A 14,636-nucleotide genomic window follows, 5' to 3' on the forward strand; every position below is an offset into this window, starting at 1 on the left:
GCTCAGCTCTCTGGCAGCAAAGAGAGCATTTCTTGGTCTTTGGTCCTGCCCTGGCCTCCCACCAGCTTGCTGAATCCACAGCTCCCACTGGCTCCTCTCTGATGCCCTGCTTGGAGCTGTGTGGAGGGAAGAGCCTCCCATGTGGCAGCTCACAACCAGTGGCAGCATGGCCCATGGGCAGAGTTCTTTAGTTTGATCTGTTTTATTGCAGTCCCTGGGATGTGAACTTATGTCTCCAAACATTCTTCTTTCTATTTTCATAGTGTGGAGACTTTTGCTTTTGATTTTTAAGTGTCTGGAGTCTTCAAAAAGAGAATTTAAACCTATAATGGATGTTTTGCCACACACACTTTATTTTAATTGAACTAAAGAAGTAGCCTGCAAAAGCAACCAGACAGCATCCTTGAGCCTTTTTCTCCTCCCTCTCTTTCCCTTCTCATGTGTTTAAATTTAATTCTGTCCACAGCAATGTATCTTACAAGGTCATCTTGTGGTCATTATTTCCTCTAATGAACTATTCCATGGTGTGTCACCACAGCCAGATTTCAGACAATACTAGTATTTACTAACAAAGCATAAATCCCAGTTACTTGAGTTTGATAATGAAGTACAAATAATATAGAATGCCAGGAGCTGAAGCTTTTTTGGCAAAAGGGCTTTTCAGTAAAGCTTCTTGTTGAGCATCCAAGTGAAGCAAATAGATTAGTTTAGAAGCTACTTACAACGTTTGTGTATTGATTTATTATGCAGCTGTGAATGGTAAAAGAATAAATTACGTATTTCAGTGTTGTTTTGGATAGCTGTTCTGTCCTGGGAGTATCTGCTGATGGTACTTTGGAGTTTCTGGGGTTTCCAACCCTTTTTCTAGAAAGTCCAGCTTTCTTTTGAGGAGCTGTTTGTACAGGTGTTACTGTGATAGTTTTCTCCGTCTCAGTCTTTCCTTCAGGTACATCTGATATTTGTCACAGAAGGGGTACCTCGACTGCCCAAATCATGGAGCCATGAACTTTGTCATAGGTACTTGTTTTGGGAATGAAAACACCTGCAGAGATCACAGATAGATGCTGTGTATTTATGTCTACAGATCTGTATGGGCTTCAGTAAGCTATTTTACTTAATATTCTGAATGTGCCCCTTACTTTCAGTAACCATTCTTGAGAGTTCAAATACATTTGGTTAAAGTGTTTTATGGGTTGGTTTTTTGAGGGTTTTTTTTGTGTTATAACTTAACTTTCAACATATGCTTTGAATTATTTGCTCCAGTTTCAAGTCCAGTTTTTCCAGGTCCATCAGCAAAGAGACTTGCATGTGATCTGTAACACTATCCCTTCAGATAGTCCCTGAAAATTAACTGAATAGCAAGGCTCAAAAGCCCACACAGTTTCCTTTTTAATTTAATTAAAATGATGCATATTTGCCCAACACTGTGGAGAATGACATGATGCAGACTGGTTAGTCAAACATGAAGGCAGGCACAGCAGGGACTTTTCAGCCTCATGAGCTTTTGTAATAACAAGTTGTATTAAGCAAACAACTGTGTAGCATGAGGGGTTTCTTATTGAAAAACAAGAGGAGGTGAGAAAGCTTTTCAATTTTCCCCTTGTGGGTCAGTGTCTCCAGTTGGTAAGTAGAGACCAGACAGATATTTAAAAATAGGTGCATTTCAGTTGCATTACTTATTTTTCATTTTTTTAAACTTTGCTGTTGATTGGTTCAACTCTTCATTCTATTGTAGGAATGTCATAACTTGACTCTAATGCTTATACAACGCCTTTTGCAATTAGATGATGTAAACCTTAACATATTTAGAGAGGTTCAAGTAATCCCCCTGAGAAGCTAGGCCAGTGAGGAGAGTGAGCTTTGATGGTTTATATTTATAACCATGGAATAGTTTTGCTTGGAAAGGACCTTGAAGTCTCATTCCACGCTCCCCCCCTGCCATGGGTAGGGACACCTTCCACTGGACCAAGTTTCTCAGAGCTCCATCCAGCACTCCAGGGAAGGGGCATCCACAGCTTCTCTTGGCAACCTGTGCCAGGGCTTTGCCACACTCAGAGTGAAGGATTTGTTCCTCATGTCTAATCTAAACCTCTTCAGCTTAAGGCCATTTGTCATTGTCCTTTTACTCCATGCCCTTGTAGAAAGTTTCTCTCCTTCTGTCTTGGAGGCTCCCTTTAGGCACTGGCAGGGGCTCTAAGGTCACCCCAGAGCCTTCTCTTCTGCAGGCTGGACAATCCAGCTCTCCCAGCCTCTCTTTATAGCAAAGGTGCTCCTGCCCTCTGAGGAGCCATCTTCATGGCCTTTGGGCTAATTTGTTTTATACTGATATATCCAGAGGCTACTACTGCATGTAAATAAGACATTTAGTCTGTAGTCTTCTCTTGGAAGCATAAATTTAAGCTGATTGTGCCCTGTTAAACATATAGGTGTCATGAGATTTATAAAGACTTACAGAGAATACTGTGCATTATATTGTTGAGTATTTTTATCTACATCTGCAGCATTTTGAGAACTCTTGTCAGTCATGTGAGCTTGGGCCCTGTTCCTCTGCTGCTGACTGACTGCAGGCAGGAGAAATCATTCATTTGGGTTCACTGTCCTCACCTTTAAAATAACAGTAAAGGTGTCAAAGTCCTCTGGGAGCTGCTGTGATGTCTGCTAACAGCAAATCCATGCTCCAAACCAGTTATTTATTTTGTATGTCAGTACATTTATTTATCAGTGTACTGCACTGTAGTGGTGTGTGCAATGGGGTAGGGCTATGGGGCTGCTTCCTGCTGCAGGATAAAACAAGCACCTGGCAGGGACAGGGAAGTCCCCCAGCACATGGGACAGGGAAGTCCCAGCCTGGGGGATCTAAAGCAGTCTCATAACATTTGGGTGGAAGGCAGTGCCAGCTTTGGAGCAAGAGCCAAAGAGCAAGAGCAACTGCATTTTATCCCTGCCATCCCACAAGTTTCTTGGTTGGTATGTGTGCAGTATGATCACAGCTGGGAAGTCCTGTGTGGTCCCTGATGCAGTTCCAGGCAGTGTGAGCTGACTGATTTTACACTTCTGCTGTATTCTCAAGGGATATTTGTACAGCAATGTCCCCTTGGCTTCATTCTTGTGGAGAATTTACCAGGCACAAACTCCTGTGTGGCAGAGGAGAGGTGTAAGTGTTGTGCTGCTGTACAGGAGGCTGGTAGGGTGCAATCCCATGTGGGCACATCCCATCCTCTGCACAGTCAGACCAGCTGGGAAGCAAGAGTGGGAAGTATACCTGGAGAGACCTTATTTCCACCTGCAGTGCTTCTTGGTCCTTCAAAATTCTGAAAAGATCATAATATTAATATTATGGAAAATTTAGATTGCATCAACCATCTCCACACAATAGGAATATGTCCATTTTTGTCATTGTCCCCCCAGCTCACCCCTGCCATGTCCTCAGTTTCCTGTAAGCCAGGGATGGAGTGGTGACTCTGGTGTGGTACCAGCAGGGGATGACCTGGATGCTACCAGACACCTTCCAGGCAGAGCCAGGGGCTCCTGCACCACAGGGGAGACAGTCTGGGAACAGACCATTCACTCTCTGACAGATGTGAAGCAGGAATGTTACAGTAAGCAGCAGCTTAGTGGCTATTGCCTTGGGAGCTGCACTGTGACCTTGCTGTGAGCAAGAGAGGCAGGCTCTAAAAATCAGCACAGGTTCTGGGTGCACTGGGTAACTGATGCCAGACTGGTGCTTCTGCCCTTAGTTTGTAATTTTAAGTCAGGATGGTGTTAAGTTCAGCTGTGTTTTGAGTATTGATGCTGTTCCTGTTGCTCATGGGTTTGCTTTCCTCTTGATGAGGGGGCAGAGGGATGCATTTTTCTGTCAGTACAGTTTTATTAGGATTGTGTTGTTTGGTGTGTACTCTGATATGGGTATCTGTGTGGTAGGTAAGGCTTTGCTTTTATGAGCCTTGCCTTTATGTAAATAATAAACCCCAGAATGCTGAAAAAAGGCTGTCCATGTTTTGGGGTTTTTTAAATTTGTATATTGTTCTATTTGTATGTTGCAAACTTCATCTGGTTTATGTAAATGTGAGTTCCTGGAAGGAGAGACTTCAAATGCTGTGTTTGCAAAGCAGTTGTGATTCTTAATGTGTTCTGTAATTTTTTTAATATTGAAATCCACAGGGTGGATGTATATTTATTACACTTAATAGAGCTTAAGGCACTTGCTGAGCTGCACTAAACACAAGACAAAATTGTATCCCTTACAGTTGTGAGGCGTACATTGTAAATTTATTTTTTAATTGTTGAATTAATGCAGAAGAATTGCTCTGGCATAAGCTTATCAAGAGTAATTTTATATAAATTGATCAAATTTAGGCTATTTAGCCTTATTGGAGATGTTTTGTTTATGCATTTGTAATGCATCTGTTGTTTTGAAGAAGAGCTCTGTCAGCTGAGCACCTCAGTGTGTAAAGCTGAATGCTCAGCTGTAGTCAGTGCATATGTGTAAACTGATAAATGGCAGGTTCAAGAAGAGTTTCACCTTCTGTATCTTGACTGTTTATCTTGAACAGTGACCTGGATCTTGATTCTCTACAAACTCTAGGGCAGTCAAAGATTTTTAAGCTGATCTTTCCTGCTATTTTCTGAGAACATAATGTACTAATACAGTACATCACCACAGAAATCCTTTGTTCTCTGACCTTTCAGTTTGAGGGTGAGCTTACATTTGGAGCTGTGTTCAGCAGCAACAGTACCTTGACCATCACTTTGTTTTTATTTTTAATTATTTCCTCCATCCTGGTCTTGCTTTTTCCGGTTTTATAGTAAGATAAAGATGGTTTTAGTTTTTATAAGGATTTTTGGGTGCAGTATTCCTGTGTTGTGTTTGTCTTCCTTGAGCAGCCTGTGGAGTATTTTTGATGAACACAAAGTCATCTTTTGTTATCATGTCCAAACCAAACTTAGTTTTTCCTTTATTTTATTTTTCCTGAAAAGAAATATGTGGACAATCGGTGGCTGAGAATAATTATGAAATATATAACTTCTTCTTTGTAAGACAAGACAATATCATCTGAAAGGTGAAACTTGCTGGGTTGCTGAAGGTATTGAGGTCAATGTGAGAGTCCATATATTAATTCAGACTGTTTCCCTATCAGATCCATGATTCTGTGCAAGACAGGAGTCCATCTACTGATGAGTTAGAGGGAAATGGAAAATGGTATCATGTGCTTTGCCAGCAGTATTTCTGTGCACATGAGGCCAAACCAAATTTCTTCTGAGATCCATGAGCTGGGTTTTAACATGTTGCAGACTGGCTGTGGGCACTGTAGGGTTGTTTTAGACCAAACCATTTCAACTTGCACTGAAATCTTTGCAGAAGAATCTGCTTATGTAACAACCCTTCTTTCTAGTTACAGACTGCAGCATTCTTAGGAACTGGGAATCCAGCAGAGAAAAAAGCATCTGTAGTAGAATTAGATGTTGAAGTTTATGAAGTTTTGAATAAAAAAAAAAAAAAAACAAAACAAAAAACCCAACCCAATCTGAAAAATGTGAAAAGAACAGACTGTTTGATTACCAGGCTATAAACCTTAGCATACAGTGCAAAAACATGGAGGAAAATTTTCTAGCAGGCTGGTGCTATTGTGTGAAAGTGGATTTGAGCCAAATTCCCAGATTTGAAACCCCATGAACTTCAGTAGGCCCACGCCAGTCCTTGGCTTAGGTTCATCTCAAAACATTGCAAGCACAGAAGACGAGTTTGAACATTTTCAGTAGCAATTGGAGACCCAAAAGGAGAAGGTTTGTGCATAATCCAGTCACTGTTGGCACTCGCAAGGGACACATCAGTGCCAACGTGAGCATTTGCCCCTTGATCATCATGAGAATGCTTTTAGAGCATCTCTGAAAAACACCCTGCAGGAAATGTTTCTGGCATGTGTCCTCAGTACTTGAATCTGTTATCTCTTCACTGGTAAGAGCTTTATGTGGCTGCTCTAATTCTACCCAAATAATGAACTTGCCCATTGTCCTCAGCTCCGTGTGCCTGTGTGCCAGCCCTTTCCTGTCACAGCAGCTGACATGAGGTTCCTGGATCACACAGTGATCTCCTGCTTGGAGAACAACTGGTTTATTACAAGTTGAAGCAATGCTGCCTTCTGGATGGGGACTGTAGTGGGGAGATTTCAACAAATTATCAACTATACCTAGACCAGCCAAAGAGATTTATGTGCCTATTTTAATCAGCATTGTGCTCATTTGTTTGCTTTCTCCTTCTCAGCAGAGCAAACTCTGGTTTCCTCTGAGTTGTGCAGCTGCTGTAAAGGGCAATAAGACAGCAGTGTCAGTCACAGCAGTGCTCCTGCACTTGCTGCATGCCAGGGTTGTGTCTGGAGCTGGAGAGGGGAAAAGTTTAACACGAAAATGAGCTACATGCAATTAACAGTTTATGGGGAAGCTCGTAAAGGACCCAGCTGGCGGTGGCACTGGGCTGTTAAATGGCTTTTCTGAAGAAACTAGAATGAGAAATTAAAAAAACATATATACACACATGCCCTGTTCAGTTAACAGAAGTTGTCAGAGCATCCTGGAATATTTCTCATTAATAAGAATATAATTTCCAAGTTCAGCATCACATATGCTTTGTGTTTGTCCCATGGAGAAACCTAAATGAGCATTTACCACAAAGGATGCTGGAACAGGGATAGGAATACTTTATGATTCTGTGACTGAGCTATCATCAGGACATGCCAGCTGAGCTGCCAGTGTGACTCAGGTGCAGTTTATGTCAGTTTGCTTGATTTAGTCTATTAATCTATAATTAATTATAATTCTATATATTGATATTTAGCTATGATTAATCTATAATTCTTCCTCTTTTTAATATAATTTGATCATAAGATTCTAATGACAGATGAGACACAAACTGCTTGTTCTATTTCAGAATCTGTAGTGTATTTTTGGAGCTCTACAAGGTTGACATATGCATGCTGGACTATTGAAACAAGCTGCAGAGAGAGCTTTGTCATAATATCAGTACAGCAAACATTTCTCTGACTCACATACCCCCTGCAGTGATTTTGTAAGTCAGGGCAAAATTTAGAACTCTATTTGTTATCTGGTACATATTTCAAAGACATTGCCAAACAAAAAGCTAAATTTAAAATCTCTGGCTTTTGTTGTGGGGGGTTCCAGACATGCCAAAGGAACATGTGTCAGCAATTTTAGGCTTAGTGGCCACGTAATTGTGAAATTTTTATTTTTTTTTTTTGCTATAGATGCTCTTGGATGACAAAACCAGAGAAATTTCTATTCGCTGTTTGAGTTACATTCAGTGTCAGTGCTTTTTGATTAATATTGGTGTCTCTTCAAGAATTTGTATTGGAGTGAAAAAAGAAAGTGCACAGAAGACAACTTTGCTCATGGCCATGTGTTGTGAGCGCTGGTGGCTGTCATCTAATGCCTGGCAACTGTTCCTCTGCATTTCTGTGGCCCACTGTCACTTCATCCAGCCTGCATCCAGCCCTTGAGCATTGTGGATCTGGTCCAGTGATTCATTTGTAGTCTGTGCTAGGTTTTGTTGTCATCTCTTAGCACTTGAGCTGTAGATGTGAAAATCCATTCTGTGAGTTTTTTGGTGATAAGCAGAAGGATTCTGTGTGATACTCAAATCCCTGATCTGAACCTGTCTCTACTTATCAATATTCTGTTTTAAATGAAAAAAATCATCTGTTACCCCCTTCATACCTTTGCATGCATTCCTTCCCTCCTGTCCTCTCTTGAATTGATTTGGTGGCTGTCACAGGCACAGCCTGTCCCTTTGCCAGGCTGTGCCTGTGGTGTGTGATTCTAAAGGTTGTAGAGAGCAGGGTCTGGCCCTGGACCTCGCACAGCCTTGTGTTGCTATGTGGTGAATCAGATCATCTCACTGATCTGTCTGACAATAAACTTTAGAAAGGCTCTTGGCATGTCAGTTTTTAACAACTTAAAAAGGGCCCCAGCACAAGGGCTGTTGTGACAAATCCTGCATCTCATCATCAAGGAGAAAAGTTTGGCCTTTGGTGCATCTCACCATACTGGCAGCTGTGACTGAGGTGGTGCTGTGGTGAGAGTGTTCTGGATAGGCACAAGCACAGGGGAAGAGCAGCAGCTGTCAGGGGACTGATAAATGTTGCTTTATCCACAGTTCTGGTAAAGAGTGGAGCAAGCAGATCAACTCAAAAGCTATGCCTGCTGTCATTGCCTTGTTTGCCTCCAGGCATTTGACTCTGCCCTGGAAGTTGGTCTTGGGCCAGCTGAGAAAAGAGCCATCACTCCTGTGGCTCAGAGTCAGCTTTGCTGAAATCTTTAGTTAAACCAGCACATAACTGGTCCTCCCCTGTGAGACCAGGATCAAGATTTGTTTGGTGGTGTTTTTTTCCCCTAACTGGGCTAGTGGCATTCAGCTCATTAATTTCTTGTTATCTTAGTTTCTAGTAAATGGAATTAAATTTATGTACTGAACACCAGTTGCTCTCCCTGGCCTTTCTAGGACGAATCCTGGACTTGAAGACAGGGACAGTAAAGAAGGAAGGCCAGCAGTCCTCCATGAGAATGTGCATGGGATCCAGGCGCTCCTTCATTTGCAGGATGAGGTATGCATTTACCATGTGTTCCAGCAGGGTTCCAGTCCTGTCTCAGCTTAGACTTCAGACATTTTGTTGCACTAATCTGGCCTTGATTACAAACTAAAGCTGTAATGACACGCTGCCATGAAGTATTTCTAGAACACTTGCTTTAGGAACTGGAGTGAAACTGAAACTAGTCTTCCTTAAGGACAAACCAGCAAAACAGCATCTCATTTCTGTTATAGTTATTCTTATAAGTGTGGAGTGTAAGTTCCTTTTTCCAGAGAACTTTTCCAGAGAACAGCTTGACCCCTGGAATTTCAGCCATTCTTTTCTAGTAAAGTTACTCAAATCGATACCTTGGGAACGAATCTTTCGCAAGTGTTATGAACACCCAGCTCTGTGTATTTTTTCAGCAAACCAAGAATATTAAAAGAATCTTAAAGATAAACACGAATTCAGTTGCAAACCTGCCAGCTATGTAGGAATTAGCCTAAGCCTGGTATGAATTAACCAGATGTCAGCTGGCTGATGCTAGATAAATGAGTAATTGTTAGAGGGTTTTTGATTTGCAATTTTCCAACTTCTCCTGCATTTTTTGGGCTTCTTTAAAGAGATTTGTCAGCCCAGTGCTTTTTTTTGGAGGCTTGTGAGCACTTCTTTTGTTTTAGTGCTAACAGGTTAAAATGTTTGTTGCTATTGCAATAAATTTTTTCTGTGGTTAGGAGGGGAAAGTACATAATTGTATCTGTAAGCTATGTCCAGTATAAATGGTGATAACAGCACTGCAAAATTCATTACAGAATGAAACACAAAAAGCACATTAAAATACAGATACATGTACTTTGGTAATGTGGTGGATTTTTTCCAGTCCTGTGAGGGTGTTGAATGTATGGCTCTTGGGTGTTTTTGTAGGGTGTTTATAGAATTTATACCTGCAGGATCAGCCTTCAGAGCTATAGAACCTTTTTCACCCTTAACCGGAAGGGAAGAAATAGAGCCCAGCAGAGCAGCACTGAGAACATTGCTTTTTCTTCCTCCCAAGATGCACATCATGTTAGGAGGACTTGTTTGTGCAAAGAAAACCAGGCCTAGTGTCCTGTTTGCAGTTGTTCTTCACCTTTCGAAACAGTTCAGATTGCAGTCATTTCCTAGCACCCTGATTCTGTAAACTCCAGTGCATCAGAGTGATTTTACTCATGCCCCTAACCCCACTGTTTTTGTATTTCTAAATCTTATTTTAGTTGTTCATTTCTTCTCCTTGGAAGTGACTGATAAGAAAAAAAAAAAATAAAGGAATAAAAAGAAAACCTTCTGGGAAGAATGGGCCTCAGATAATGTGAACCTTCCTTGTGGTTTCTTCTTTCAGTGTTGTTATTATTTTTCCATTAAAAATGAACTGCTTTTACCTTTCAAACTATTTACTCAGCTTCAGATGGATTGTTGAAATTTTACAGTTAGGCATACTTAGAAATATCACAAAATACACACGAACAAGTGTTAAACAAAGTTACTTGACAGTGTAAATAGTTTGATCTTGCAAACATTATCTTAATGTCTACAGACATTGTAGCTGGTGTATGGCAATGGAATTTTTCTGTCCAGGGAAGCTACAGGAACACTGAGATAGGTTTGTGTGGATATTTAGGGCCTGACATATTTTTCTCTAGTTTTCACCCCTGTTTTATGGCATTTTGAAGTGTGTCTATTCTTTAGCCTCCTTTGGGATACCAATTTCAAACAGTCTTTATACTGGGGGAGTGTGGAAGGGACTCTTTTTCTAGTCTCTTTCATTTTTCTAAAATAAAGAAGATTTTTATAGCACATCTAAAAAGCTCAGCCTGTGGAAGCAGCATGTCCTACATAAACATGAATATGCAACTTTTTGCCAGGAACATCTATTATTGTCTTCTTATATATGTAGTAAGGATCTCAAAATGTCTTTTTATCATGTGTATTTATATTCATTTTTGAGCCCTTTAAAATATTAATTTACTTTTAGGTGTGGAAATGCTCCTCTGGATCATTTACCTCTGAACAGAATAACCACCATGAGAAAAAGATACAGGTACTATTACTTAATTTACCACAAAGCAGCTGTAGTTGCCCTAAGCCCTCTCATTTGCACTGGGTTAATGCCCACTCCAGGAGTGTTACCTGCACACACTGGATCCTTTTGCAAACAAAATCTCTTGCATGTGTCACTCAGATTCTTTGTCTTACACCAGCTCCAGCTCTGAATCAATCTTTTCAGAGAAATTTCTCAATTTCTCAGAGAAATATTACAGAAAACAGGTACAGCTTGAATGGCAGCATAACAGAGCTGGCAGTACAGAACCCTAGGCTGATTCTCAGCTGTTTTCAGCATAACTTACAAATACTGTTAAATCATTAGTAGCCATAGTTTGAAAGCATAAAGCTGTTTTGCCTGTCAATGTGATGTTTTTGTGTTTCTTGCTCATTCAGGAATGGCCTGGGCCCAGTGAAAGAAGGTGAAGCACAATATGCTGTTGTCCATTGCACTGGCTATATCAAGGCTTGGCCACCAGCAGGTTTGTATCCCTTATAGAAGACAATGTGCACCAAACTGTCCTTAGGACAGCTGAAAACCTGGCTCAGGTTTCCTTGCTGCTAGAAAAACAGGGAGAATTTTAGTGGGGTGGCTGAGTAAAGCTCACCTTGAGAAGCTTTTGGTAAGAAATCAGCTGTTGTACTCACTCAGGGCATCCCTGTTTTCCCTGTGACACCCTTCTCAACTTTGTTGTCACAGAGGACCTGTAGGAATTGCCAGTAATGCAGGATTCCACAAACTGGGGCCAAAAGTTTTCAACTTATGTTGATAAACCAATATAAAAATGGTCTCATTTTAAGAAGGTGGATGCAAAGGACTGTATACCTCTAGAAAACAGCAGTTAATGCTTTTATACTTAAGTACTGAATTGCAAGCACCTTTGTATGAAAATGTGTAATTTCACTTTAGACACATGGAAGTTCTCAGTAATTGTGCTACTTGAGAATGTTCAGTATTTGGGATAAACTCTGTTTTGAGGCTGTTTTTCTGGGAATCAAGTTTTGCCATACCGCTTTGATCTACGGAGAAAAACATTTACCTGCTGGAACTCAGTATTACCTATGGGAATATTTACCTTTGAAAAATTCCAAGAGGAGACAGTGGAGCTCATCCAGACCTCATGATGAGTGGGGTTACCTGACCTTGGCGTTTGCAGGAGTTGAAGAGGTTGTTTGTGATGTGACAGCGCCTGCTGGCATGAATCAAAGAATCAAACCAGGAGCTGTCCTGCCCTTTTGTGGCTGTACACCATGGCCATAAATCACATTGCTCCAGGGATAATGAGTCCTAAGAGGTGGTTTGTACCAAATGTGTGCAGTGGAGTGCAGACAGCAGCATGCAGATGTGAACTTCTTGTTGGTTTTCTGCTGAAATGCGGTTTCGGAAGCAGAGGAAAACTGCCCCTCTTGTTGCTAATAGGATTTAATAGGAGTCAAGATGTTCCAATTTTGCTTCTCTCTCAAAAGTATGAGAAGTGTCTGTAGAGTGCTCTGAAAATTGATGTTTTTTTCTGTTTTGCTTTCTTCTACACCAAGATTTACTTTTCTATTGGTAATTCTAAATGCAATTGAATTCAACCTTGATTTGATATATGAGGTGTCTCCTCAAGAAGGTGTAGGTCAAATAAGATTTTGTTTAGCCTAAATGAGAATCTTGCCTCATGTTATGGGATGTTTAAAGAGATCTGACTCTTCAGGGGGGCATGTTGCTGATACAGAACTACACATGCATGAACTCATGGCAGTGTGTGCCCTTCAGCCATCAGTTATGCACAACAGCAGCTTGGGATTAAAAGGATCTTCATACCAGTGGCCAGGTATCAATCATGTTGCAAATCCCAGTTGGCATTAGTGAGGTCTTTTTCCCATCTCAACTCTTCCAAAACTTTGCTGCTTATTACTTCATGAGAAGTTTTTATTTCACTGGAGGTCAGATGGGAGTTTTCATGCCCAGTGCCTGTGTCTCTCCAGTTCTGGTGTATATGTGAGGAGGTTATATCCTGTCAGCCTGGACTTTGCAAAGACAATCCAGACCACCTCTACTTTCCATTCTCAGAGTGCATTCTCTTTATCCTTGTGGCTTTTCTCTGCAATTGTTCATGTTTTCACTTCACTTGTCAAAATGTAGGTCAGTGGCACGACACATTCTTATTTCAGATGAGATTGTAGTGATGGATAACACAAACAATGTTTCCAGTCTTGCCTGGCAGTGTAGGATACAGCATCCTTCTCTTTTGTGTGGTGCATCCTGCAGGCATCCTAATACATCTGATACAAATTTTTAAGTCTTCCAGGTTGCCTTTTTCTCACTTGTCAACTGCAAATCTTGCTTTGAATTGTGTGATGTTTCAATTAGTAGTATCAAGTTCCATCCTATTTCTGTTGGTTTAGCTTATGACTGTTACTGTTCTCCAAGTGCATGCTTATGCATTTAGTAATGTTGGATTTCATCCCATTTCTATTACTCCACTCCACAAAATCACATGGTGCTCCTTATGATATCCCAGTGCTCCTCCATAATGTTAATGCCTCCAAACTAATCCTTAGGGATGTTTTTGATTTTGACAGCCTTATGTGGAATTTCATTGGTCTTTTATGTTACCATCCAAATTGTTACTTCTATTAGTCATGTCTGGGTGCCTTTTCCAGGGCACACACAATTGAATCAGGGCCTTTTTCATGAGTGTTTATTTGCCTTCCCAGTCTTCCCCACTTTGTGTTGATGATTGTCTTGTATCCATTGACTTTCAAAGTTGATGGGGATATCCATGGGCTGAATTGTTCCCCTATATGTTTGAGTAAATAAGTGACAGCATCACTGCATTTGTTCTCATTTCCAGTGGTAATCCAACCATAATCTGCAAAGCAAATGAGATAACTACAGCAGTAATGGAATTTGCCGAGGCTTTTCTACCCTGTAATAAAATTACTTTGTTGAAATCAGCAAGCCCTGCATGGTCTCTGGATTCTTGGGAATAAATGGGCTTGTGCTAAACCATAGCTGTTTAAAAATTCAGTGATCAAAAAGATAATTTTCATTTATTTTTCAGTTGCCAAGTGGACACTGGTATAAAGTCCAGATCCTTTTCTTTCAAAGCGTGCAGTGTGGCTTGTGCATATATAGCTAATATACAGTACAAAGTCTACTTTCACAAGCAAAAGAACCAGTATTATCAAATGCCTTTAATCTCTACTTAGTCTCATTTGTTTAGCACTTGGTATTTTCTCTTTCTGGGTTGAATTGCAGTGTCTGTGGCCAATGTTCAGTTTTTTTGGTCCCACACTGAATAAATCAGTGTTGATACAGAAGCATCAAGAGAAGAACTGCTTTGTGATCATTATTGGTGGGATAGACTATTTGACAGTGCTGCTGCAGGGAGGAGTCTGTGCAAATCTGGAGTAATCTGACTACTTCAAACAGGTGAAAATGAATAAGCCACAGACAGCTGCTGGTGTAATTAAGGGCTGGGTTTGTTATGGCTCAGGTCTGTGTTCAACATGACAACACTGGCACATCCAGCCTGCCTCTGTGGTTTTTCTCACTTGTGTGGAGCAGCAAGGCTCATGTACTGGCAGCCTGTCTTCAGCCCCTTCTTCACTGAGAAAGGGGAGACAAAACAGCCTCAGTTCAGGCTGTGTGTTGATGGTCTGTTCATTTTCTCCACCTAAAAGACAGGTAAAATTAAGATCAAGTGCAAAACCAGGCATGTGGGTACCTACACACTTGTATCCCCATATGCTGGCCTCAAATAACCAGGTGTAAACTTGGTGTGGAAGTGAAAGGAAAAAGCAGTCAGATGTCTCAGATGGATGTTCTAGGCACTCGTGGTGTATGTTTGGTTAAATAATGAGAGTGTGGGGTTGGGTTATTTGGAATGAGGTAAAAGGACCCCTGGTTTGAAGCTGGCTGAGCAGCAATCCCAGCCTTTGTCCCTCTGTTCCCAGCGAAGCAGCTCAGATGGAACTTGTGATCCTCAG

General features: G+C 41.0%; 1 protein-coding gene across 4 annotated transcripts in view; it reads left to right on the plus strand.

Annotated features, from left to right (window-relative positions):
• The window catches only part of ARNT2 (aryl hydrocarbon receptor nuclear translocator 2), a 95,809-nt gene that overhangs the window by 46,144 nt on the left and 35,029 nt on the right, over window positions 1-14,636 (plus strand). For all 4 annotated transcript variants that reach the window (XM_077185446.1, XM_077185444.1, XM_077185445.1 and 1 more), the window contains 3 exons: window positions 8,513-8,615; window positions 10,591-10,656; window positions 11,055-11,140. In XM_077185446.1, the coding sequence (XP_077041561.1) occupies window positions 8,513-8,615; window positions 10,591-10,656; window positions 11,055-11,140 (255 nt within the window). The remainder of the gene's footprint in view (window positions 1-8,512; window positions 8,616-10,590; window positions 10,657-11,054; window positions 11,141-14,636) is intronic.

Source organism: Agelaius phoeniceus, chromosome 13 (assembly GCF_051311805.1).
Source record: "Agelaius phoeniceus isolate bAgePho1 chromosome 13, bAgePho1.hap1, whole genome shotgun sequence".
Lineage (NCBI taxonomy): Eukaryota > Metazoa > Chordata > Aves > Passeriformes > Icteridae > Agelaius > Agelaius phoeniceus.